General features: G+C 42.7%; 1 protein-coding gene across 1 annotated transcript in view; it reads left to right on the top strand.

The window, feature by feature from the left end:
* Positions 1-8,516: 8,516 nt before the first annotated feature.
* LOC147446700 (coatomer subunit beta'-1-like) overlaps positions 8,517-27,120 on the top strand; it is a 33,616-nt gene continuing 15,012 nt past the window's right edge. The window contains exons 1-12 of the mRNA XM_086525874.1: positions 8,517-8,763; positions 9,703-9,723; positions 9,813-9,874; positions 9,959-10,013; positions 10,168-10,204; positions 10,295-10,620; positions 10,706-10,837; positions 10,933-11,081; positions 11,405-11,473; positions 11,579-11,726; positions 11,880-11,945; positions 12,207-12,395. Coding sequence (XP_086382000.1) covers positions 8,761-8,763; positions 9,703-9,723; positions 9,813-9,874; positions 9,959-10,013; positions 10,168-10,204; positions 10,295-10,620; positions 10,706-10,837; positions 10,933-11,081; positions 11,405-11,473; positions 11,579-11,726; positions 11,880-11,945; positions 12,207-12,395 — 1,257 coding nt within the window. The 5' untranslated portion in view covers positions 8,517-8,760. The remainder of the gene's footprint in view (positions 8,764-9,702; positions 9,724-9,812; positions 9,875-9,958; positions 10,014-10,167; positions 10,205-10,294; positions 10,621-10,705; positions 10,838-10,932; positions 11,082-11,404; positions 11,474-11,578; positions 11,727-11,879; positions 11,946-12,206; positions 12,396-27,120) is intronic.

The following is a 27,120-nucleotide window of genomic DNA, read 5'->3' as shown; positions in this document are numbered from 1 at the left end:
AGAGAGCATTTACATTCCTTGACTTCCTCTTCAAGTTGCATCAAATGTGTTGTTTGCATTTCAAGTGTCCTCTTGAGATTCTCATGCTCAACCACAAGAACCCTTAGAGTGCCATTCTCCATTGCAAGTGCTCGTAAGTCTTCATTTTGTTTGTTTACGGTCTCTTGCAACTTATACCAAATACGCCATGATCATGGTTTCAATGTCGTTGGTTGAGTGGTTGTGTTGCTATCTCCACACTTAGGAGATTTTGAATCATTTTCTATAGTGATTGTGGACCTTGTTGAAGAAGAAGAACCCTTATATGTGTCGGAAGACATTGTATGTAAAATAAGAAATGAGAGTTAACTTTCATGAACATGTTCACTTCGAAAATGTTGCTACAGAATGCCTTCCATAACTCTAAATTTTTTGTCTTTACATCAATGCGTAGAGAGCATTGTGCTCTTTGATTGAGGCTATAGATCACCCAAATCGAAGTTCGGATGAAGAAGTCATGATCAAAAGAGTGATAGCAAAAACGGTTGCACTAGAGAGATAGAGATAGATAGATAGATTTTATTATCGACCTCGGAGGTCAAATAAGACCTATGGGACCAAAGTTACATGTGATGTAGTATGTGTATGGCTGATGAGTGACTCTCGATGCTCCAAAATTGTGGTGATGAGAGTCGCAATGGAGAGCCCACACTTTGGCTGGGAGAGGAAAGTGTGTAGGTCTAAGTTATGGCTGAAAATGTGAGAGAAGCAAGTTCGGATGTGAACAAAAGTTGAGCACTCTAGTAGTGTGTGGTACTCAGACTCTCGAACTTGCAGTGAGCATAATGTGCACAGTTGATTTGACTCTTCTCCATTGCCCGAACGCCCTATCTCGCATTGAAGGAAATGGGAGCTAAGGCGAATGGTTGCGATAGTGCGTATCGCCGACAAGGGGATAGGCTCAAGCATGGAGTATGGTTTCCTCTTTCAACAAAGAACGTGGTTTTGTAGTTGGGGGCAATATGGGTGGTGTAATGTATGAAGCGTGACCCACCGGATTTCTCCCAAGCTGGAATACGTTGGCGTTGTAGAAAAGCTTCACTCACTTGGGAGTCAATTGAAGCATCATGTAGCAAGTGTAATGCATCTCATCTCCCAAACCACTTCTTTATGTCTTGCATCCATCCCGTGCTCAAGATCTTGCTTTTATGCGTCTTTTGAACTTTTTTGCTTGCTTCCCATGCAATTGTAGGAAGCCGATGTGAGGGGTTTTCACGCATCTTTATCATGTACTCCACAACCCTTTCCATGCCCATAACCTCTTCCAATCCACAAGACTCAAGTTACCAAAAATCTCAATCCGCTTGCCCCTCAAGTTTCTCCAAAATCTTCCACATGCATGTGCCTTTTCTTAGACTTGAAAAAGTTGTTGCTTTACTTCCCATCTTCTTCTCTTCTTTTGAATCAATGGCTTGTATGTATGCAAATGACTTTGATAGTTGTCTTTGTCCATAGTTGCATCAAGCTTTATCAAGGACTTTCGAGCATCTTGGCATTCTTTATCAAACCACCTTTTGCGTGATCTATCTTTGTTGATACCATGGAGATGCTTTATAGCAAAGCATTCTTCGGCACAAGAACAAATAACTTTCTTGAAAGCTTCCCATTTAGTTTCCAATGGTGCATCATTTTGAAGCTTCTTCATCCATAATTTTTGCTCAACCATTTCAATGTACATTGGTGCTCGTTTGAAATCCATACATAGTGATAATTTCTCTTTCCTTTGGCTGAGATTATCATGCTTAGTTGCTTCTCCACATGAAAGCTCAATACATAAGGTGCGATGGTTGAATTCCGGGGTCCATTGGACAAACATAAAACTCTTTATGCGATACATGATAGCTTCGGAGAGTAGCATATAGTCAATCACACTATCCCCATTATGTCTCCTACATGTAAATCCATTGGTTCCACTCCACAAAGATACACCATTGTCAATGAGCATACCCGTACTATTACACATGTGTAAAAGTAACTATCCATAGTGATTCGGCTCTTTCTCATCCATTGAAGAACGATCATACAAGTGAACTTCCTCCAACTCCCTTGAAATGTATGGCATATCAAATTGTTAAGTATCATGTTGCAATGTTTTTGTGCGAGCATTCTTATCCGCAAATACAATAACATCACCTTCACCTTTGAAATAAGCAATGTCCTCTTCTAAATCAAAAAATGGTTGATCTCTATCCATGCAAGCTTAAAAGGGAGAATCATGATGAGGAATGTAGCAAACGGCTACAAAAATGGGTGCTCTTTTTGGTGTCATCATTTTCAACCATACATAATGTTTGTACTTGTCATCTTTCACAATTGATACAAAATTTTTCAATCCTTTCTTAACCATACATGATACCCCTCCTTGTCCTCTTCATTGATTAAGATTATTTGACCACATCAATGAATGTACATTGTACTTCTCCAAGCCATTAATCCTTTGTGTATCATGCTCCCAAGTTTCAACAAGAAGTACAACATTGGCTTTGCTTATTAGTTCATCAATGCCAACCCCTGCATTCCATGGGTATCCATTACAATTTCAAAAGCATATTTTCAATTGTAACTCGGTCTCATAGGTCACGCATCCCTATTTTCTCAAGGGACTTGCCTCCTCCTTGGCATATTTTCTTCATGAGAGATCTCCTTGTTTTTCTTATTCTTTTCCTCATATGCCTTGCGACGCATATTTTGTTGCTTAATAGTGCAATCTTCACATACAAAACATTTTGTATCCCTCAAATAGATACAACTATTATCAAGGATAATCTTTCGCTTGGTCTCATCCGGCATGGTGCATACAATTGGCCATTCTCTTGAGCGAGGAGCTCCTTGCTTCCCCACACTATGTGCTCCACTGACCATAGCTCTGGATATTCCAAAGTGAATTTTGAAGAAATCTTCAATAACAATGGCAAGAGAAGGAGGTGTCTCTAGCTTCTCTTCGGGAATTCCACGGATAACAATGTTCTTGGAACGTCGCTCCCATTCTTTCAACTCCTCCACATCCACATTCTCAACATTCTTTGTTTAAGCCATATCTTGTATGAGTGAGGAATTAGAAACCACATTGATACCATGTACATAAGCCTTGTTTGTGCCTACATTTTTCATGTCGCATGCATCCCTGCTCATGGTGTCAAATTTCTCCTCTTTCAATACATGGTCATGCTCTACTTTGCTCATCCGCTCCTTTAAAGCATTCAAGTCCACTAGAGAGCGTTTACATTCCTTGACTTCCTCTTCAAGTTGCATCAAACTATTGTTTGCATCTCAAGTGTCCTCTTGAGATTCTCGTTCTCAACCACAAGTACCCTTAGTGTGCCATTCTCCATTGCAAGTGCTCGTAAGTCTTCACCTTGTTTGTTTACGGTCTCTTGCAATGATACTAAGTATGCCATGATCATGGTTTTCGATGTCGTTGGTTGGGTGGTTGTGTTGCTATCTCCACACTTAGGAGATCTTGGATCATTTTCCACAATGGTTGTGGACCTTGTTGAAGAAGAAGAACCCCTGCGAGTGCCAGAAGACATTGTATGTAAAATAAGAGATGAGAGTCAATTTTCTTGAACCTGTTCACTTCTGAAATGCTATTACAGAAATGCCTTCCATAACTTTGAAAATTTCTGTCTTTACGTCAATGTGTAGAGGGGTTTGTGCTCTTCGATTGAGGCTATAGATCACCCGAATCGGAGTTCGGATGAAGAAGTTATGATCAAAAGAATGAACTACTTCTACTAGGTCAAAAAACACATGCGTTTTTTGTTGGATGGAGAGAGAGAGAGAGAGAGAGAGAGAGAGAGAGAGAGAGAGAGAGAGAGAGAGAGAGAGAGAGAGAGAGAGAATTCGTTTGCAGAAAACAAAACCTATGAGTATAAGCAAGGAGAGTGGGAACTAGAGAGAGAATACTTGTAGCAGGCAGTTAGAGATTTAGGGGGGGGGGGAGAGAGAGAGAGAGAGAGAGAGAGAGAGAGAGAGAGAAAAGAGTGGATCCTGAACTCCCAAGGGTTGAGAGAGAGAGAGATAATCTTTTTTGGAATTTTCTTGCCCGATTCCAAAAAGTGCTAGCGAAAAAACGCTCGCCAAAAAAAGACATCCAAAATGTTATTACTACCTTGCAGAACCAATCCAATATCAAATTTCTAAGAGTGTGGCTTCTCTTCAAGGACAAGAACATGTTAATTCATATAATAATCGTCCATCATTTGAACAAGAGTACAACAACCACGCTCTTCCAAGTCAACATTAGAGACAATTGAATATTGTTGCTACTAATACTTTTGCCCATGTGTTAAAGGTAAAAACATTAATTGTTAAAACTTATGGTATAACTAGTCATACCAAAGAGAATGATTTTATAAGAACAAATGGAAGGTCACTTGGATAAGAGACGAACAAGATGATGAACTAGATGCTCCACCTCTCGATGTTACAACAAAACTTGCGTATATCAAAGAGTAGAGTTCCATATTATTTTTGCAACATCCAAGAGCGCAAAGGGCCTACAAAAATACACAAATAGCATGCGATCGACAATAGAATCAAAAAATTCGTATACCTGAACGACGATCTATATGCAGAATCCACACCAAGACTGATACGAGAGAGGCAAAGAGGAAGAGGGGAAGAGAACGTGCAAGTGCACCTCCTGAGCGGAGTGCTACACAGCACGGAGAGAGGAGAGGGGTGAGAGAATAGAAGAATGACACAGACATTGGGTGCAATCTCCCCCCACGCAAGAGTGAGCATTTTCCTCTTGCACGTATTTATTTATAGATTTTTTGAATGCTCAAAATGATTACAGATTGTCTGCCTAGACGTACAATGACCATAGCTTGTAAAAAGCACTTTAATGATAAAATATTCATAAATGTGTTATCCTTTTGCATAGTCCATTGAACACTTATGCTTTTGCCACGTGTCAGCTGCTATTTCCATTTCCATTACATGCCTCTCTGTTAGAAAAGATGAAATTTAATTGATTGTTACACTCAAGGTCATCACAATTTAGACTCCTAATTATACCAGTAACAATATGATCAATTACACTCAATAAGAAGATCTCTATTTCGCCATGAGAATTTTGCAATTCTTAAACAATTCGCATGCACTTGCAATCCTAGTATTTTGATAGTAATCACATACATTGAAATTTAAAACAACTTGATGAATTAAGTTCAAGCAAGCATGTCTCATCTTTGAATTTGATAATTTCCATAGCCATAATTATTGTAAAATCCGAGAATATACCACTACAATAGCCAGGAGTGTAGAGGGCCTGCAAAAATACACAAACATCATGTGATTGACGATAAAATCAACAGATCCGCATACTTGAACAACCGTCTACACATAGAATCCACAACAAGATCAATTCAAGAGAGGCAAAGAGCGAGAGGGAGAGGGAAAGAGAACGTGCAAGTGCACCTTCTAGAGTGGAGTGCTACACAGGCACACACAGAGTAGAGGGGTGATAGAAGAGAAGAATGACACATACACTGGGTGCAATCTCCCCCAGTGCAAGAGTGAGCAATTTTCTTCTGCACATATTTATTTATAGATTTCTTAAATGCTCAAAATGATTACAAATTGTCTGCCCAGACATACAATGACCATAGCTCATAAAGAGCACTTTGACGATAAAATATTCATAAATGTGCTATGCTTTTACATAGTCCATTGACTGCTCATGCTTTTGCCACCTGTCAACTACAATAAATAAATATATTTACATTTTCATTACAATTTTGATTTGTATTTATGCACAGGTCTCTGTGTATAAGGGTTACATAGTGGCTCTATGGTGAGTTAAGACCCACTTCACTTCACGCCATAATCACACATCGATAATTGTTTGCATCAATAAATATTTGTAGATTTAGTCCTATAGTGTAATCGCTCAACATCTCCTAAATCCTTCATAGAAGGATAATCCAAGAATGTATAAAGACATCACTCTAAGGGGCTAGTGAGATTCCATAAACTTGCATAACCTTCAACTTACCCACAACTTGTGTAAGCCAATAAAGCAAAAGTGGAAAACACTTGATGGGGGATTGTTCAAAAGATCAAGTGGTTTCCATGGAGTAAAGCCCTTAGGGCATGCAGATTCTTTGCATCAAGTATACTTAAAAGTTCACTTTGCAATGGGCTTTTAGATTCTTCATAAATGTAAGGTTTGATTTAATATAACACTCTCTTAGTTTTTGGTCGAGTAATATTGTATGTGTTGATCTTCATTCCTGTGATCCTTCTATAACAAGCTAACATACACATGCCCAAGATGACAACCACACAATTTTGATACCACTTGATGGAGAATCCTATGCACGAAGAGAAGCGAGAGAGGTGAGTAGCCCAAAGTGTAAGTAAATATCTGCAGCAACAACCGTGCAACTCCTTATTATTCTATTGTGTAGATGAGAATCATGTCATGCGAATGGTTGGTCATTCGTATGGGTAGGTGACATGCCATCATAGGCCATGGCACAATGGCCCTTTACCCAATAGAACCTACAAGTGGCATCTGCTAGAATAACTAGGTAAAGCACAAGAGCCATATAACAAAGATATACGAGGCCCTAGTACACTAGTTGATATCCTCTTATTGTCCAATATCAATGATTTTCGACCCTTTCCTTCCGTCTTTTCATAATGCTAAACGTGAAATTTATTTATTTGCCTATCTGAAAGGGCAAAAGTTTCCAACACTCTTTTTCTATCTCTTTTCTCAAAGCCATATAAAATTTACTTTTGCCAAGAAACCTATCTTCAAATGTTTCCACCATGTTGAAGCAACTCATTAAAAAGCCATTGTGCTGTGCTTGTTTGAGTACTAAACTTGATTGAACCTCTTGTATACATGGAAACCTATGTTTGGCATGGTCTTTGTGCTATGCACATTTTAAGAGAATCCTCATGTATCCTCTCTACTCAAGTTGGAGAATGACACTAGACCATATAACATCCATGTGAATTCTAGTTGGCAATAATTGCATTCAATAGAGTCCAAAAGTATCCCTAGAAAGAGGTATCGATTTTTACAGCGTGCACTATGATGTCATGTTTCCTTGCATAATACCATGTTAGCCCCAAATGCTTGACTCTATTTATAAAAGAAGCCATCTTGTAAGCACTCTTTTGTGTGATGCAAGTTATGTTTACTTTGTTATCTCCTTACCATGAATGGTTCATTAGTATTTCCACCCTGATCCAGCATGTGGTATTAGAACCATATGAATAACAATATGTCCTAATCCACGTGGTATTATAACCATATGAATAACAATATTTCCTAATCCACTTGGTATTAGAACCATATGAATAACAATATTTCCTAATCCATTAAATTGACTAGTTAATTCAAACATTTCTAATTAGCTCTATCACTGATAATTAATTAATTCATTAATTGTGGGATGGATCTTGGAATACCCAATATTGATTAGCCTTGATTAGTAGAGATTAGATCTTGCATTTAGGTTTAAAGCTTTGCATAATCTTGCTCCCTACTCCTCCCTTAAAACCTATGATAAGCTCTTGTTTAATCCCCTATCTATACATTCAATGAGACCACTAATTGGGTCAATCTTGATCTAATTTATGAGAAACTGATAAAGATTTGTTAGGGTTTAAACACCTTTGAGCATCAATTTCGGTCACCTGACTTTCATTAGTCAGCAATTTGTGTGCCCTATTTTGCCATTGGTATGATCTTCTTACATCATTTGCGTGTGGACAAAGTCCTTGACTGGGGCTTCTAAACGAGCCCCAAATGCATCTCTTTACTATGAAGGGTTCATTAGTGTTTCCACCCTAACCAATAATTAGGAAGCAGTACACTCCCTCCTTTCGTTTAAGGACAACCAAGTAGACTTTTAGTCAATCGTGTACCTATTCGCTACTCAATGTGTTTTCTGCCTTCTAGCATTATGGTTTGTAAAGCTTCTCTAACTTAGGTTTATGAAAGTACAATACTCCGATTTTACTTGCAAAGAGGTTTATACTTATCTTGCAACTCAACACTGAGATAGTATAAACTTCAAATCCTTATTTCCTTTGGAAGGGGCTCAAACTCATCTTCCAACTAATGGGTTAAACATTTCAATTTTAGAGGTAGAAAGACACGTCTAATCAAAGTGAGGAGTTTTGTGAATATCAAACAATGAAACTTATATATTCTTGACAAGTGATTGCCCAATCATCGCAAATCTTTACTTCTTTGTGTGCTTCAAAATTGATTCTTCCGTAATTTCAACTTCCCTCGTTAATTTGCCTCCTCTATCTTGCAAAAGGAAGAAGGGAGTCCTCAACTTGCTTACACATTCTGTCTATGATCTCTTTCAGGTGACAAAAGCAAACTTGCCCGAATTAATTTTCCTATTTACAATCCAATTGGCTTCAAGGTCGAAGGAAGCTGGCAACACAGGCTTTATATGCCAATAGGTTTTGGTTTATACACAAAAGTGAATTGCATTGTACCTCCTTTCCACCCGACTTCCCAAGGAGGGACCAAACTTAGCTAGCTCCCTACACAAATATGTTTCTTCAGGACTGACCTCTACTGCTGCGCGTGCGCTCGGGCCTTCAAACGCACTTGGCCATTGCAGTACGCGCAGGCAGTCTGCGTCTGCAGCATTTTGACGGCGGGAGCTTCTGAAAATCCGCAGCTCTATCGCCAGATCCTTTTCGATCTCCCCAGATCTCTGCATCAGATCTTGCAAGATGGTAATGCTAGAGCTCGATCTCCCTTTGCTTCTATGTACAATTCTTTCTAGCCATTGCAAACTTTGTAACATAAATTGCACTGATGCAATGGTATAATCATGCAACTGTGATTATGACGAAATCCTAGGGAACAAGAGAGCAACACGATTCGGCAGTTTCTCGAAGAAGTTTTGCAGCTTAATTTATGTGCATAACAATGCCCGCAGAAAATCAGAGGCACAAGAAGCTGCTTGCTTTTGGCGTTTACAAGTGCCAATTTATTCTTGTTGTTCAAGTGGCCAAAAAAATCTGGTGCCAAGCAGCTGATGCTGGTGTTTAATTTAAGTGGAGGGTATTGGAAACCAGTTTCTTTGAGTCCATAACTTGTAGCATCTGTTGGATCACAGTATCTTTTGATGCAATGCCCATTGGCATTGCATGTAGAAGTCCTCTTTATCTCTCTCATCATTGATACTTAGGTTTAATCTACCAGGCTTACTTTGGGTGCAGGGAGTAATCTAATGTTTATGAGAGATGTTGTGTTAACAGCATGGATCAATTCTTAGGGCAAGTCTGGTTGTTTTTTCTTGTACAGCTTGCATTTGGCTGTTATCTATGAGTTCAAATCATTAAATCATTACATGTTTCGCTCTTTTCTATTTGTGGGTGGATGGATGTATTAGGCTTGGGACTTTTGCAAGTAATGGGTTTGTCTTCAAGACTCTGGATCTGTGCTGTCATTGTGTTAACCTCTCTTTTATCGCTTGTTTTTGGCTGTTATTATTGGTGTAAATCATTCATTCATTTCATGTTTCGCTCTTCTCTATTTCTGGGTGGAGTTATGTATTAACCTTGGGAGTTTTTCAAGTAATGGTTTTTTTTCAAGACTGTTTAGGAAATAAAGATTGAAGTGTTGATTTAAAGTGACCATATTAATGCTATGTGTGTTTTTGTGCTCAGCCGTTGCGGCTGGAGATAAAGGTACTACCTCTCTCCTTGTTCGTCATACTTTCATTTTATGTGGATATTTTTTGCATGAATGCTCATTGTGGCCCTTGCTTGTTTGGCAGCGAAAGCTCGCACAAAGGTCAGATCGAGTGAAATCAGTTGACCTTCATCCCACAGAGCCATGGTATTCCTGTTTGCATTCAAACTTCTTCCTTTTCCGTGTGCTCAAAATACAAGCTTGGCATTCAAATGGTTATTTGTTTTGCAGGATACTTACAAGTTTGTATACAGGCAGTGTCTATATCTGGAATTACCAATCCCAGGTAATAAGCCACATTATAGAATCACACAAAATAACTCTCACCATTGCCATGCTGACCCATTATGCAACTGGGAAGGTTTTAAGCTTGATGTTGATATTTTTGAATATGAAAGACTTCTACTGTTTCGATGATACAATGCTTTGATGTTTTGCAGAGTCTAGTCAAGTCTTTTGAAGTCACAGAACTACCTGGTATCTTAGTTAGATAGACTTACTGCATTATTCCTATGCTGTGGAAAGTTGGAAGTCTCTACTTATGTGCTTGTTTGGTTTGTCTATCAGTCAGATCAGCAAAGTTCATTCCTAGAAAGCAATGGATTGTTGCCGGGGCGGATGACATGAACATTCGTGTATACAATTATAATACAATGGACAAAATTAGAACGTTTGAAGCTCACACTGACTACATTAGGTGTGTAGCAGTGCATCCCACGTTACCATATGTGCTGTCATCTTCTGACGATATGTTGATCAAGCTTTGGGACTGGGACAAGGGTTGGACTTGCACTCAAATATTTGAAGGTCATTCACATTATGTGATGCAAGTGGCCTTCAATCCCAAAGACACTAATACCTTTGCAAGTGCCTCGCTTGATCGAACTATCAAGGTATTCTACCGCAAATGTGACTTGTAAGGAATTCCTTTTCTTTAAGTGAAGATGACTTCTAAGTCAACTTATTTCTTGGTGATAGATATGGAATTTAGGGTCACCCGAGCCCAATTTCACTCTTGAAGCGCATATGAAGGGGGTAAATTGTGTAGACTACTTTACAGGAGGGGATAGGCCATACCTCATCACCGGCTCAGATGATCATACAGCAAAGGTGTGACTGTCTGCAGTTGCTCAACTGGCCTTTATACTTTGGCGCAGGTATTGGAAGATCTAACTGTTTTTAAACAATTTTTATGGTTTGTTTAGGTCTGGGACTATCAAACAAAGAGCTGTGTACAAACCTTGGAAGGGCATACTCATAATGTTTCCGCTGTCTGCTTCCACCCGGAGCTACCCATCATTATCACTGGTTCGGAGGATGGCACGGTTCGCATTTGGCATGCAACTACTTATAGGTCAGTTATTGGGTCTGGCGCATTCAATGCATTTACACATCTGTGAACAGTTTATAGAATATTACTATTTACTTGTACTGTAGTTTTTAGGATTAGTTTCTGTATAAAATAGACCCAAAATCAGTGGAAGACGTGCAAACTCTTACAAGAGTTGTTTAAGAGCTCACAAAGCATACTCATTCTAAGTGTTTAGGTTGTCAAAGAATTTCCAAATCGTGATGTTCCTGTTCTTATCTGCCTCGTCCCATTTGGTCTAATTTTTTATGCTGTTTGATTTCTGCGATGAAGTAACTGCTGAACAGTGTAATTAACCTTTGGAACAGGCTTGAGAATACACTGAACTATGGGTTGGAAAGAGTGTGGACCATTGGATATTTAAAGAGCTCAAATAGGTGTGGATCGCTTTACCTTGGTTGAAGCCTTATAATTCTGAGTGTTGAATAATTGATTGTGAGAATGGAGAGATCAAGACTGTGTGCTGATGATGGGATTTACAGGATTGCTATAGGGTATGATGAGGGTACTATAATGATAAAGATTGGTAGAGAAGAGCCAGTTGCCTCTATGGATAACAGTGGGAAGATCATATGGGCCAAACACAATGAAATTCAGACAGTAAATATCAAATCGGTTGGCCTAGATGAGGTAATGAGCCATGGCTTCCGAGGTTTATTCTCTTTGATTGTTTGCAATATGGTCTTCGTGGTCAGTGATAAAGACAAACATTAGGTTTGTGCGTATTGATGACAAGTCCAGGTTGTTCATGTGTTCTTCTTCTTCTGCATATTGATGGTCCAGGTTGTTGATGGGGAGAGATTACCGTTGGCTGTCAAGGAGCTTGGAAGCTGTGATCTTTATCCTCAAGTATGCGCCTTATTTCTTGTTGAATCTAGATGATAGATGCCTTATTCTGGTGCTTGAGCACAAGGCACAATAGTTCCTGGTAGTTTTGTACAGCGTCGGTCCTTCACTGGAAGGGCTGTCCAGATCTTTCCTTTTGTGAAGTTTGAAGTAGGAGCTCTTAATCAAGAGGATGATTACCGGAGTTGCTACAGGAAAATGATGCACATGTCTATGTCTTCCGGTCTTCAGTATTTTTACTGAAGTCCCTTTTATGTTACTCAGAGTTTGAAGCACAATCCAAATGGGAGATTTGTTGTTGTCTGTGGAGATGGGGAATACATCATTTACACAGCTCTTGCGTGGAGGAATAGATCATTTGGGTCTGCCTTAGAGTTTGTTTGGTCTGTGGATGGCGAATATGCAGTTCGCGAGAGTACGTCCAAGATCAAAATTTTCAACAAATCATTCCAGGTGAGAGTCAGATGTCCGTCGGGACATGTTTCATGAATTATCCATAAAATATGATGCTGCGTTTTTTTGACTATGTCTATAAAGGTTTTGTCTTTAATGTTACAGACATTAATGGCTTTATTATGAATTGCCAGCCTCCTGTTTACTGTAGTTATGGATTGAAGGACACCAAAACATTGCTTGTTGGAAGCAGAAGATGGTATACAGCCTAGAGCTAGGCTTTGGAGTGACTAAGGAGTGTCTTGAGGTCTTTACAGGCTTTTCTGAGAAGCTCAACGAAGGGGGGACATAGGCTAGACCTAGTTTCAGTGATAGTCGAGTGAGTTTGTTACAGGTTGTCTTGATGTGCATTTTATGTATGCAGGATCACTATTCTTGAGTTTTCTTCGTCAGCTTGCTTAAGGACATTGTGTTTTGAGGGCTAAGAAAGGGGCTGCATCAGAGACCTGTTTTCTGTGCTCAGCAGCAAAACGAATAAAAAATGAGAAAGTGCACCATGGTATTAATAGGTGACTCTTTAGGCCACTCTTGTATCATTTGATTGCATGGATACCCAACTGATGGGGCGCTTGCAGGCCATGTCAATGTAGTATGCAAATGGGTTTTGGAAAAAAAATGTAAACTTGCAATCAGGAAGCTTGGATTGAAAGATGCAAGGAACAATTTGCAATTTCCAACTTTTAATTGGATATAGGTTGGAGCTAGTCAAATGGCAAGTTACTTTGCAAATTTCATTTTCGATGAATGCTTTCCTTGTAAAGCATGGCATAACCTGTTTTTGTAAACTTACCGCAGTAAAATAGAATGACACGGAGAGCTCCACTATCACCCCCCCTGTTATAGGCTTGGACACTCTTAAGCGAGAAATCAATAGCAACACATGATTAAAAACTTCAAAATCTATGAACTTTACGCGCGTGCGTGCACAAGAGAGAGAGAGAAATGAAATGAAGTGTTATATTAACGTCTTCAAAAGCCCAAAATGACCTATGAGACCAGAAAGTTAAAATTGGTGAATCTGATACCATGTCTGAGTACGGAAATCACAAAGTTACAAAGAAGTAACACTAAAACACTAAGGAAAAAGGCAATAGGGGTGGGGGTTTGTGGGTTCCGATGAAATCTCTCATCGGTCGCTGTCGGATCTCATCGACCTCCTTACTTTGGTTGGGCGTCTTGCATTTCGAGCTAGAGTGTTCTGTATCTTTTGTTGCAGCCTTCGTTGGTAGTGGGAGACCCCCCGAGGTCGTGGGCGTCTGGATGTGCCAAGCTCAGTGGCTCGGTCAAGAAGCGTACCTCTAGTATGAGTAGGCTCTGAGATCTGCTGTTATGACTGCTCCGTTGGCTCTCCTCTAACTGGTGTAAAGAAATCTGTGATTCGTCTCTGAGATTGTCTTTCCCCTGATGTCCTCAACAAGCTCTCCCTAAGTCTGCGCATCTCTAGCAGGAACAATCCGAGACACCTCTGATCCTTGTATCTCATGACTCTAGAAAAGGTCCGAAACCTTCTTTGAACAGGCACTGGAAGCGGCCGCATATCTCATAGTATGCCATGTGTAGTGCAGCTCTGTCTCTGGCTCTAAGTTACATAGGTGACATATCCTAGCCCTTGCCGGCACCCCTCGAAATCGGCCAGTCTCGATCTGGAGCTGATGTGAGGATGTGCGTATCTGTCCAATAGCACATCTTATCCCATGAGATAAGTGTGTATCCATGTATGTAGGCCTAGTCACAAAGCCGTCCTTCGTGAGTTGGAGAAGATGCTCTCTGAAGAAGGCCATCTCATACCCAACTCCTGTGCTGTATCCATGTGCTCCTAGTATCTAGCTGAATCAGATCCTGACGTATGAGTCTGGGATCTCTGTCCGTGTGAGAGACAGGGAGGGTGCATCCAAGGAGTATTGAAGCGGAGGTAATCTATCCATGTTGAGACCATGCGACTGGAACCATGCTGTCATCTGTCCATATCAACATGCTGTATCGCCTTGTAGAGCTAGTTGTCGAGATGACTCCAAGGCAAGCCGAGCGTATCTGTCCCTGGGGAGATCCCAATGACCGTGCATAAAGGATACTGATCTAGTCAATGCCTCCACCACAAGGGGGGGGCGGCTAGCTCGGTTTGGATAATCTCATGTGGTACTGAGGCCTTAGCTCGAATCATCCGAGCGATCATAGAGACCAGAGGCCTCTCCATACATCTCCATCCATCTGTGTTGCCAGATCTCCCATGGTGGTCTATTGAGGGTCCCCACACATGAACTCCATAGAGCATATCTGGAGTCACTAGAGTGTCAAAAAGCCAAAGGCTTTGTTCCCGGTTCCTGAAACTGAACACACATCCTCTCCAGTCCTCCCAAAGCTACATATGCTCTCGTCAGTCTAGTCTCTGATGCTCTCCTTAGTGAAAACACCGGTCCACCGAAGACTACCCCAAGATAAGTATATGCATCTGTGTACTCCACAGTCTCCTGACCATACGTAAATGTGGGTGCCGACCTCGTGACCCACTGTGGTGTGGTGTTGAACACCATAACCTTGGTTTTCCCCAGATTGACAAACAATCCACTGTCACGAGCAAATGTATGCAGAGCATCCAAATGATGTTGCATCCCCTCTGGAGAGTCAGAAATCAGCACAATATCATCTGTATATAGTAACAACGGAATCCATGTCCCTGCTAGCTGAGCCCCCCTGTCCCCCTGACGCCTCATACATCCCAAAAAGAGTCGGGGATAGGGGGCATCCCTGCTTTACTCCAATAGTGGAGTGGACCATGTCAGACATTCCCTCAGTGGTGCGTACCCCATATCAGCTCTGTAGCCACACCCATGTCTTGTAGTCTGCGTATAACTCTGGCTCTTGGCACTGTGTCAAAAGCTTTGTGGAAATCCACAAAGCTACAATAGATCCTCTTGCCATGGTGTCTACCCTCCTCAATAATAGCTCTGAGTGTCAGAATCTGGTCAAGAGTGGAGAAACCTCTCCTGAAACCTGCTTGCCTTGGTGTTCTTATGCCCTCTCGCTCTGCCCATCTATTCTGCTCCTGCTCAAGAACGGATACATATAACCTAGCTATGTATGACCAACCATGATGGTGTGATAATTCGCGGGAATCATGGGATCTCCTGACTTGAAAATAGACACAATCGTAGACATACTCCAAGTCTCCGGGACGCCTTCATACATGGCTTGATTAAACATCATAGCCAGGAGCTCTGCAAGGCTCAAGCATATTTCTGGCATGGATGAAGTGCTCTGCTACCATACCGTCATGATCATGTGCTCTCCTTGTCTTCATCCTGTCAATGGCTTTCCTTACCCTCTCGACAGTAAAGAAAGAACATGTCTCCGCGCATGTCTCTAGTGGGTCCGGCAGAGGTGGTTGACCTGATGTTGTGTAGAGAGATGTGGCATATTCCCCCCATGTCTCAGTGGAGGTGACCGCTGGTGGTGGTGAGTGTTCGTGGAATAACCCCCATGCTTCGCCTGAGTCCTGACTTATAAATAACTAATACAGATCCTGCTCTAGCTGAGATAGATAAGCCCTTTTCTTTCATTGCACTAGGCAGCGAAAGATAATCCGTGACTGTCTATGTGTGGTAATACCCATGAGCACTTCCCTCTGTAATTTGATCCTCGCCTCTACACTCCTCATCATACCAGCTGTCCTGGGGCATGCTCCCAGATCGTCTCCGTGTGGGTATGCCTCTGATGTTGCATCATGGAGCGTCTCTGTCAGTATCTGAGTGAGTTCATCTAGTGGCCGTCCCGGCTCCTAGGTGCATAGCTGCATGTATATCTCATCCATATACACAGAATCTGTCTCCCTCATGAAGGTATACCGAGTGTGTGTGGGGACCTCTCCTAATGGAGCTATGCTGAACTGAAAGGTCAGGGTGAAAGACAAGATAGCATGATCAACTGCTACACCAATTGGCCTAGTACCCACCATGAAAATCCTGAAAGAATGGAATGAGCCTTGGTTGGGCCATAACATAATCCACTGTGCAGGCACCATGACGGTGTGGAAAGCAAGTAAAACCTCAAGCTGTCGAAAATCTTTGTAGGCCATTCACAATGGCTAATCTATGTGCGGTTCCCATATCTATCCGGTATCTGCCATATTCAGTGTATTCCTCATTTTTTGTTGTCTGGATAGACCCATCTATGTGACGTCTAGCTCCCTAAGCATCTCCTTGGAAGTATCATATAATATTGTCTGGTGGTGGGTAGTCCTAGCATTGAAATCCCCGAGTATGATAATGTCACCATCCTTGGAAAACTCCCATATGTCTTTATCCAAAATAGCAAATGGGGATTGTCCTCTAGGTGATGCATATACTGACGTACTAGGAGGAAAGTAACAAATAGCAATGTAGAGGTATCTGCCCGTCTTTGCCCCGAGCCTCACCCACATGTACCTAGCCTGTTCATCCTTGCGTGCTTTATGTATCAGTGGCTACAACTCCTCCCTGAACAGAACTGCCACTCCCCTTGAGCCGCGTCCTCGATGCTCTGATCTGGTCTCCTGTCTGCAGGCTCTCCCACATCTATATCCGCTCACCTGTGGCATGGATTGCCCAAGTGCTTGATGCGTCTCAAAGTAGAAAATGATGTCTCTCTTCGTGAAGCTATCCTCAAAGGCCTCTACATCAAGACGGAGTGACCCATTACAATTCGAGGTTGCCATCTTTAGTGTGGTCCCATAGGTCTCGTATTGTCATGCGGAGCGTCTCTCCAATATCACCATATTTCCATCCCTGTAAAAAGCAATCTTCCCCTTTTCCGTTGCTGCTCTAATTTCCGGCATTGCTTCTTGTATATGAGCAATCTGCGAGAGGGTGAGGTCATCTCCAAGATAGATGCCAGTCTTCTTTAGGGTCGGTCTCTTCTTCAGGAAATCCTTCTTGGCTTCCATGGAGGGGAAGCGGAGAATGAGTGCCCTTTCCTTCGAGGTATCTTTGTTGCTCCCACTTTTCTTAGTGCCCACCCTCCAAGCCCTCGTATGCGTCTGCTCGTTGACTCCCACCATAGTCATGAGTTCTTTCACCTCTTTATCAGAGAGAACTTATCCTTGAGTGTAAGGTGCAGCGGAAGTGATGTTTGAACTTTGCTCAAGATGAGTGCTCCGAACTGTGCTCAAGGTTCCTTTTGTTCTTATGGAAGGGAGAGCCTTCTGTTCTTAATGATAGAGTGCAATGAACACAAACAAAGTGAATGGACACTGTGCATGAAAGTGTATGAGACTGAGAGATAGAGAAGCGATTATAACACCAGAGACGTTGTAAAACCCTCCTCCGAAGGTCCCACTCTCTATGGCGAGAGCGGTCAAATCTCTACAATGCTTGGACTCGACGATGATGAGACGGGCTGAAATCTAAAAACGCTAATGGCTGAAATCTGCAAATCTTCTATCTGCTGAATTTTGACTCTATGTCGGTGACGATGTCGATGATGTTGATGCGACGACGATGCGCTGAAAACGCAGATGCTGAAATCTGCGTTTTCCGGGCTGAATCTGCAAACTTCGCTGGATTTGACCTTGCGGCGAGGATCTGCTGCGGGAAGGTGAGATCTACGAGGTTCGGGGGTTGTTCTGCTGTGTCTAAGGGTTGAAAACTGAAAACGATGATGCTTCTTGGTGTTCCGTCGCGGTGAAACTGCAAAACGCTATGCTGATGCAAAAACGCTAGGGCTGAAAATGGTCCTACTGCTGCCGGTTGTCTTGCAAGTGCAAAACGCTAGGCTTCTTGATCGGTCTTGTTGTTGCCGGGGCTGATCTGCTGTGCACAAAACGCCAGGTGCCTGTGGATGAAAACGCTAGGTCTTTGCAGATGCAAAAACGCTAGCCTTGCTGATGTGGGGGGTCTTGCTGAGAAGGTGCGTGTTGAACTGTGGTTCTTGCTGCCTCTTTTGCCAGAAAGTGCTAGCGCTAGGTTTCTATTTATACAAACTTAGCGAAATTGCCCTACCTACTTTCCAACAAAAGTCACTTAAAAATAATAAGTGAAAAATGTCAAAAATAGGGAAAATAAGCCTATGCACTGTAAAAATGCTACTGATGGGATCTGACTAGAATCTGATGGTCATGCTGTGTGCAACTAGAGGATATGCATCTATTCTAAGTGTCTGGAAATGCACGGTGTGCGAAAAGACTCACAAAATTGCCAGATCACTTCCTATTCTAGATTGACTTGACTGAACTGAACCATTGTCACGCTCTAGCTTGTCCATGGATACATAGGGTTGGATGTGTCACGTGTCATCCCCTCCTTTTCAAAGTGAGGTACTAGTACCGAATTGTATGGCGTCGAGGGAGATCGCCAATAGCATCCGGAATCCTGGAAGGGACTCTTCGCCGGCCCACTCTGATGTGTGGGTCGTGCGGTACTTGAACTTCATAAAGGTCTGCAACGCTTGCTTCTTTGTGTCGTGTCTAAAGCGACACAAAGTCTGCTGTGGCTCCTTCGATGCTTCAACTTCGTCTAGAGTCATGCTTCTTCCTTCTTCAAGAATCTCCATGGCTGAAAATTCCTGAAACCACTTCCAACACAAAACCATGAACATACCTATTCTATGTAAAGTGACTGGAAAAAACCTCGTCTTCCTAAAAGATTGTGCATGCAATATAGATGAACAAATAGACGGAGTGCCAAACCGTTCACCATACACACGCAAACAATGAGATCGAATCTTGTCTTGCTGATCTAAATCCATCAATTGTGGCAATTCACAACGGAAATGCCCATACTTGGTGCTCATACTTTCTTGTGCTCTTTCTACAACTGTGTCGTGCCAAGGAAGAGACATGGAATGTGACTTCCTTGAATGCATACTTTTTAGCTTTTCAGAAACAATCCGCATACATTCGTGCTCATTCATGAGTGAAATGTGCTCAACGTACAATATTTCATGCCTAGGAAAAGGGATCACATAAAGACGCTGACTAAAATACAGGAAACGATCACGAATGAAACACTCGTACAATGCGTGCTGACTAATTATGCGAACACATAATACTTCTTGTGAGGGTTCTTTGGACCTAGGCTCGAGAGCCAAGATCGGCTCGTCATGTTTGATCAAATCTGCCTGGGGGTTTGCTGTGGACCCCGACTCAAAGCCAAGATCGGTTCTTCGTGATCGATCGAATCTGCAACGAGATTAGGTTCGCTAGAAAAAGCATCAACTAACTCATCATTCTTGTGAACAATCACATCTTCTTCATGCAAATCATCATGCTTGTGAGAAATCACATCGTGATCATCATGCAAATCATCATGCTTGTCATTGTTATTCAAATCATCATGCGTATTATTATCATTCAAATCATCATGCAAATCCTGTGTGTCATGCTTTGGGGAAGACGAGATTGAGAGAGTCTCCTTCTCCTGATTCTGTTCAAACTGCGCCTGCACAATTGAAAAGAGTCGCAAGATCTCTTTCATGCGTTAGTCGCTCTCCTCTTTTATTGCTTTGTTCTCGCGATCAAATACTGGTTGTCTTTCTTTGTTCTCGCGATCAAATTTAGCTTGTCTTTCTTTGTTCTCTGCTTGTCTTTCTTTGCGCTCACGATCCAATTTGGCTTGTCGTTCTTTGGCTTCCAAGTGTGCTTGCTCGCGCTCACGGGCTATGGCTGCCATTCTTTCTTCGTACTCACGATCAATTTTGGCTTTTCTTGCTTCGCGTTCTAACTTCCTTGCTGCGCGTTCTAACTTGTTGTCCATAAACATCTGCTCCAGCTCCTCCATAGGAGTTAGTGCAATACTTTTCGTAGATGGGGGAGGGTCGAAAAAACCTCCTCGTGGAGAAAACTCTTCTTCGCCTCTCTCATGCTCATCACCTCCAAGCGAAGTATCCATTCCGCTTCGAGTGATGACCATCCACTGAAGTCGTGGGTTCTTGTCGGTTCTTGTGGTCTTGGGTTCTTAAGTTCACGAGGAACTTGGGTTCTTGTGGTTCTTGAGGGTCTTGAGGGTCGTGAGTCTTGAGGTTCTTGAGTGTCTTGTTTCACTTACAATCTGTGTTCGAGAAGGATCTTCTCTTCACCCGAGTTCTACTCTTTTCCGCGGGCGCACCCCTGGGTGGCCTTGCGCTCACACCAAGGTTGCTTTTTCCAACCTCACGCCGATTGGCCGGCCTCTAAGTGCACGGTCCGCTCTCAATGAGTGAAAAGAGGCACAAAGGGAGGCTGGACAAGGGCTTCTTTCTTGGGTTTCCTGTCATTCTTCAAAAACACGATTAGGAATCGACACGCCCAAGCGAACTTGGGTTCGTGCGACCTCAACAAGCAAAAAAAATTCTGTGGTTCTTTCCTTGAGTGATACAGAACACTGCCAAAGCTCTGATACCAATGTAAGGTGCAGCAGAAGTGATCTTTGAACTTTGCTCAAGATGAGTGCTCCGAACTGTGCTCAAAGTTTCTTTTGTTCTTTTGGAAGGGAGAGCCTTCCGTTCTTAATGATAGAGTGCAATGAACACAAACAAAGTGAATGGACACTGTGCGTGAAAGTGTAGGAGACTGAGAGATAGAGAAGAGAATACGACACCAGAGACGTAAAACCCTCCTCCGAAGGCCCCACTCTCTATGGCGCGAGCGGTCTACTTATGATTGCACAAATCTCTATAATGCTTGGACTTGCTGACGATGTCGACGACGATGAGGACGACGACGAGACGGGCTGAAATCTGAAAACGCTAATCGCTGAAATCTGCAAATCTTCTATCTGCTGAATTCTGACTCTATGTCGGTGACGATGTTGATGACGATGATGTGACGACGACGCACTGAAAACGCAGATGCTGAAATCTGCATTTTCCGGGCTGAATCTGCAAACTTCGCTGTATCTGACCTTGCGGTGAGGATCTGTTGCAGGAAGGTGAGATCTGCGAGGTTCGGGGGTTGTTCTGCTGTGTCTAAGGGCTGAAAACTGAAAACGCTGATGCTTCTTGGTGTTCCGTCACGGTGAAACTGCAAAACGCTATGCTGATGCAAAAACGCTAGGGCTGAAAATGGTCCTACTGCTGCCGGTTGTCTTGCAAGTGCAAAACGCTAGGCTTCTTGATCGGTCTTGTTGTTGCCGGGGCTGATCTGCTGTGCACAAAACGCCAGGCTGCCTGTGGATGAAAACGCTAGGTCTTTGCAGATGCAAAAACGCTAGCCTTGCTGATGTGGGGGGTCTTGCTGAGAAGGTGCCTGTTGAACTGTGGTTCTTGCTGCCTCTTTTGCCAGAAAGTGCTAGCGCTAGGTTTCTATTTATACAAACTTAGCAAAATTGCCCTACCTACTTTCCAACAAAAGTCACTAAAAAATAATAAGTGAAAAATGTCAAAAATAGGGAAAATAGGCCTATGCACTGTAAAAATGCTACCGATGGGATCTGACTGGAATCTGATGGTCATGCTGTGTGCAACAGAGGATATGCATCTATTCTAAGTGTCTGGACATGCACGGCTGCGAACAAACTCACAAAGTGCCAGATCGCTTCCTATTCTAGACTAACTTGATTGAACTGAACCCTTGTCATGCTGTAGCTTGTCCATGGACACATAGGGTTGGATGTGTCAGGTGACATTGAGAGAGAGAGAGAGAGAGAGAGAGAGAGAGAGAGAGAGGGGGGGGGGGAGGGAATGAAATGAATTGTTATATTAACATCTTCAAAAGGCCAATACAAAAAGACTAGAACAAAAATACTACTACCACTACTAGAATCCATCCTCATGTGCACTTTGGATGTCAAGAGAGTATGGCTCGAATCCTTTGCTGTAGCCTCTGTCGATGCTGTGTCGTGGCAGTCTGGATCTCCATAGCTCTAGTGCTCGGTCGATGAGAGTGCATGTCACAAGGCGGGCGCCACGTGCCAATAGAAAAGAACAGACTGAACAACTTTAAGCACTTCAAATAACAACTGAACTGAAATGGAGAGAGAGACGACACGCGATACGGAGTGGCGGAATTCCACCCTAGAGAGTATTGGCCCCAAACCTTGGCGCCCCTTTCGGTATTTCTTTATATTGCATCAACACAGTACAAGCCGGTACTCGAGACTCTACACCTTCATACTAAAGCATGCCAGAGAATGAGCCCTAGCAAGGCCCATTTTTGAAAGGTGACCCTAATCATTCATTTGAAGGGTAAATTTTACCTATCCTTCATTAAGCTATATTTAGGCAAAAATTAGAAGGGCTACTCATAGGCTACTCATAGATTTTTCAATATTCTATCCTTCTTTCGAAGGGTAAAAATATTTTTGCTCTTCACTGAAGGATAAAAGTGCCTCCGAAGGACGTCGAAGCCTTCAAAAATTAGGCCTGAGCCCTAGCCTCATATTTAAAGGCCCTTGGCCTGAAAAGCAGTTATAGTAAAAAGCCTTTAAAACTCAAAAGCTTCTGGTTCAAAAGCAAAGCCAAAAAGCTGCCAGCGCAATTTACGGAAATCCGTACAGCTTGCCACGTCATCAGCCAGCGCAAAACGTGGAAATCCGTACAGCCTGCCACGTCATCATGTCAGCGCAATTTTCAAAATCTGTCTGCTGTCTTAGGGTTAGGGTTAGGGTTTCCAAAATTAGGGTTTGCAGGTTTTAGGGTTAGGGTTTTCAGAATTAGGGTTTGCAGGTTTTAGGGTTAGGGTTTCCAGCATTAGGGTTTCAGCAGTTAGGGTTTCTGGCAGAAATTAGGGTTTAGGCCCCTCGGCCACATCTGTACGTTGACTCCATTCTTTAGGCTTTGACACGTCAGCAGTTTGTTACAGAGCAAGTGTGGGCCTTGAATCTCGTAGTACACTGTGCAATGACATATGTAATGTAGCTTTGTCTCTGGCTCTAGCTGGCATAAGTGGCATATCTTGTTGTCTGCTGGTATCCCTCTGAATCTACCAATCTCAATCTCCAGCTGATGTGAGGACGTGCGTATGTGACCAATGGCACACCGCAAACCATGAGACATATGTGTATCCATGTAGCTAGGTCGAATCACAAACCCATCTTCTGTGAGGTGGAGAAGATGCCCTCTATAGAAAGCCATCTTCGTGTCCAACTCTTGTGGCAGCTCTATCCATGTCCTTCTGGTATCCAGCTGGATCAGGTCGTGACGAATGAGTCTAGTAATCTCCACCCATGTAAGAGACATCAAGGGTGTTTGAAGAGAGTACTGGAAAGGGGGCAGCCTGTCCATGGTGAAGCCATGCATCTGAAACCATGATGTCATCTGTGCATACCAGCATGAAGTGTCCCCCTGAAGAGCTGACTGTCTGGAAGACTCAAGGGCCGAGAGAGAGAGAGAGAGAGAGAGAGAGAGAGAGAGAGAGAGAGAGAGAGAGAGAGAGAGAGAGAGAGAGAGAGAGAGAGAGAGAGATTCCCGCGATCAAAAGCATTGGCCCCAAAGGCTGGCACCCTTTCGGTATTTCTTTATTATTGATCATTGCGAAGTACACCTGCTGAGGGTCCTCTGCTCTCAGACTCTGCATCGTGCTCTCAGACTCTACGTCGAGATGCTTTGCAGAGTGAGAGGCCCAAGGACTCTTTTATTCTTATAAGGGATGGCCAAAAGGAGAGCCTCGAAAGCAATCAGTTTGCTTCCAAAAGCTAGCAAAAATTGTGGAAATATGTACAGCTTGCAACGTGGCACATCCAACGCAAAATGTGGAAAATCCGTATAGCCTACCACGTCAACGTTCGTACGGATTGCCGCGTCAGCATGTCAGTGCATTGTACGAAAATCCTCCTCAGAGCTAAGCTTTTGGTCTTTAGGGTTTTAGGCCCCACGGCCTTTGCTTCGTAAGTTCTTCAAGTTGGTCAGTTCAGTTTCTCTTGTCCACTCGGCCATTTCTCTTCTAGTTGGTCATACCACGTCATCACTTGGTGACATTCCCCCCACTTGAAAGAATTGTAATCGCCCTCGATTACACCTGCAATTACAGCCAAAGGACAGAAACTTTCTTCTTTTCATAGATGTCTTAATCTACTAATCTACTAAATCTTGGTACTATTAGATTTCATATATTTTCACATTTTGATCAAGCACGCAAACCATGCCCATGACCGTCCCCACAGGACAATACATCCACATAGCATGCGGTTCACAAAATTACACAATTAGTTCACACTGAAGACCTTGTTTTCAGTCATTCAATCTAGCCATCTCATTTCGTCCAGAACTCTTGATGCACCTAGATCACTGTGTAGCCATCTCATCCTTCGGAACTCTTGATGTGCTCGCAAAAGTTTCTAGTCATCTGATCCATATAGACATCCTGGTGCGCTAAAATTTCATTCACTTCCAGATCTCACCGATCTCTAACAGATGCCGAGATGCACTAGGTTCAAATTACATTCATTCTTCATTCACTTAGCCATCACACCGATCTCTTACAGATGTCAAGATGCACTAAGTTTGTCACAAGACGGGCACCACATGCCAACAGAAAGAAAAGACTGAACAGACTTTTAGCACTTCAATAACAACTGAACTGAGAGAGAGCGACGACACGCAACACGGAGTGGCGGAATTCCATCCTAAGAGTATTGGTCCCAAACCGTGGCGCCCCTTTCGGTATTGCATCAACATAGCAAGCCGGTACTCCAGACTCTGCACCTTTTCCAGAAAGCATGCCAAAGAATGAGCCCATGACCTTATATTTAAAGGCCCTAGCCCCAAAAGCAATTTACATGAAAAGCCTTCAAACTCAAAAGCATTTGGTCCAAAAGCGATGCCCAAAAGCTGCCAGCGTAAATCATGGAAATCCGCACAGTTGCCACGCTAGCAGTCAACGCAAAATGCGGAAATCAGTACAGTTTGCACGTCAGCAATCCAGCACGAAAAATAGCGTGTCAGCTTGAATTCAGGGAATCAGTACGATTGCCAGGTCATTTCTCCGCTTGTGTGAGTGTGTGGGCTTTCTATGTTTTAATGCCTTTATGTCACTGGGGCTCCATTGGGACGGGGTCCCATAAGTTGGTAGGACTTCTTCTTCTGCTGTTACTTGTTCTTCTTAGGGTTTAGGCCCTGTAACAAACTTGGAACCCCAAGTCAAGATTCTACCGCGACACAACAGAGATTTACTTCAAAAGAGTTCACAATTCACACTTGAGTCGACACGGCCCGGCGTAGTTCCGTGCCTAGAGATATTGGCCCCAAAGACTGGCGCTCCTTTCGGTATTTCTTTTTGTACTAATCTGTGTTCAAAGTACAAGAGAGTGGGTAGGTACTCACTCTCAAACTCTGCGTCCTGTTGCTCTGAGAAGTGAGGGCCTAACCACTTATTTATTGGTTACAAGGGATGCCCAAAAACAGAGCCCCAAAAGCATTCATCTTTTTAAAAGCTTTTGAAAATAAAGCAACTCATCCCAAAAGCATGCTAATTCAGCCAGTGCAAAAGCAGCAAATCCGTACAGCAGGCCACGTCAGCACTGTCAGCATGAAAGGCGACGCAAATCCAGAGATCTGTATGGCTGTCCGTACAACTTGCCACGTTAGCCTGTCGGTGCTTGTCCCGGGGTCTGCTGTCCACGTCACCATTTTGTGACATACCCTCCTCTTGAAAGCATTGTAATCCCCCTCGATTATGCCTGCAAAATAGACAGAGGCCATAAATTGTCTTAGCAGACACTGACTGTTAGTACCGACGCACTACGAACCACACATCTAGCACATGTACCAATCGACATGACATCACAGGACATCACTTGACATCACATGACAAATCACATTCAAAATCATTCCAAATCTCAGACCTTGGTTAATCGGCACCGTATTTAGCAATCGCATCTAGATCCAATCGGGACCTCAGAGATGCCCGATTAACTAATCCATATTGCAATCATGTCTATAGAGATTTATGAGACCGAAATGCTGCAGTCATTTCGTCTATTAGTTCTTGCACTTAAACAAGTCAAGTACAAATCAATCAATATCATTTTCATTATCAGGAATTCCAGTTCATAAAGTCATACAATAGAATACTGTCAGCCTAGCAATATCCTTGAAACCCAAAGGGACATAGTGACTCTATATCAAAAATCGGAGCAATTTGCTGACAAAGGAGCGGAGTGACTCCCCTCTTGTGCAAACGTGCTGCACTAGGTTTGCCCATACTGAAATCAGGGTTCTATCAGAGTAGACTAGGCTAAACCGAATGCTTCAAGGTAAAGGTTCACAATCTGAGGAGTATCTGCTAGGTCCTCCTCCATCCACTTCGCATCCAATGTGGGATAGTTCTTGAATTTAACCAAGAACTGCCTCATCACTTTACCTTTAATCCCTTTCTATCTTTATGTGCCAATATCTGTTCTGGAATGAGTAGCTCCTCGCTTTCCTCCACTTCATGTTGCTTTTTTGGCTCCCCATCATCGGGCACATCGCCTTTAAACGGCTTCAAGAGACTCACATGAAAAGCATTGTGAATTCTCCACGTATCGGGCAACTTTAGACATCATTTATCTTTTCTTTTATCTAGAAAGGTCCATAGTATCTCATGCAAAGCCTCCAAAAAAGCCACTCCTTTCCCTTTTTCTTTCTCAAGCGTGCCTTCTCAAAACGTAAGAGCACCCAATCGTCCGTCTTTAATTTCAAATCGTGACGATGTCGATCTGCTGCCATTTTGTTCTTTCCTGAGATTTCTCTAAAGCCTCCCGGACCTTGGCAAAAGCAGCGTCCAAGTCCCTTGTGTACTGGCCGGCTTCAAAAATCTTATCTTTCGTACTTAGGAAGGGTGGAACCTTCGGAGCACCTT

Source organism: Adiantum capillus-veneris, chromosome 12 (genome assembly GCF_014529385.1).
Source record: "Adiantum capillus-veneris isolate H3 chromosome 12, ASM1452938v2, whole genome shotgun sequence".
Lineage (NCBI taxonomy): Eukaryota > Viridiplantae > Streptophyta > Polypodiopsida > Polypodiales > Pteridaceae > Adiantum > Adiantum capillus-veneris.
The sequence above is the reverse complement of the archived record's forward strand: the minus strand, read 5'-3'. Positions and strand labels throughout refer to the sequence as shown.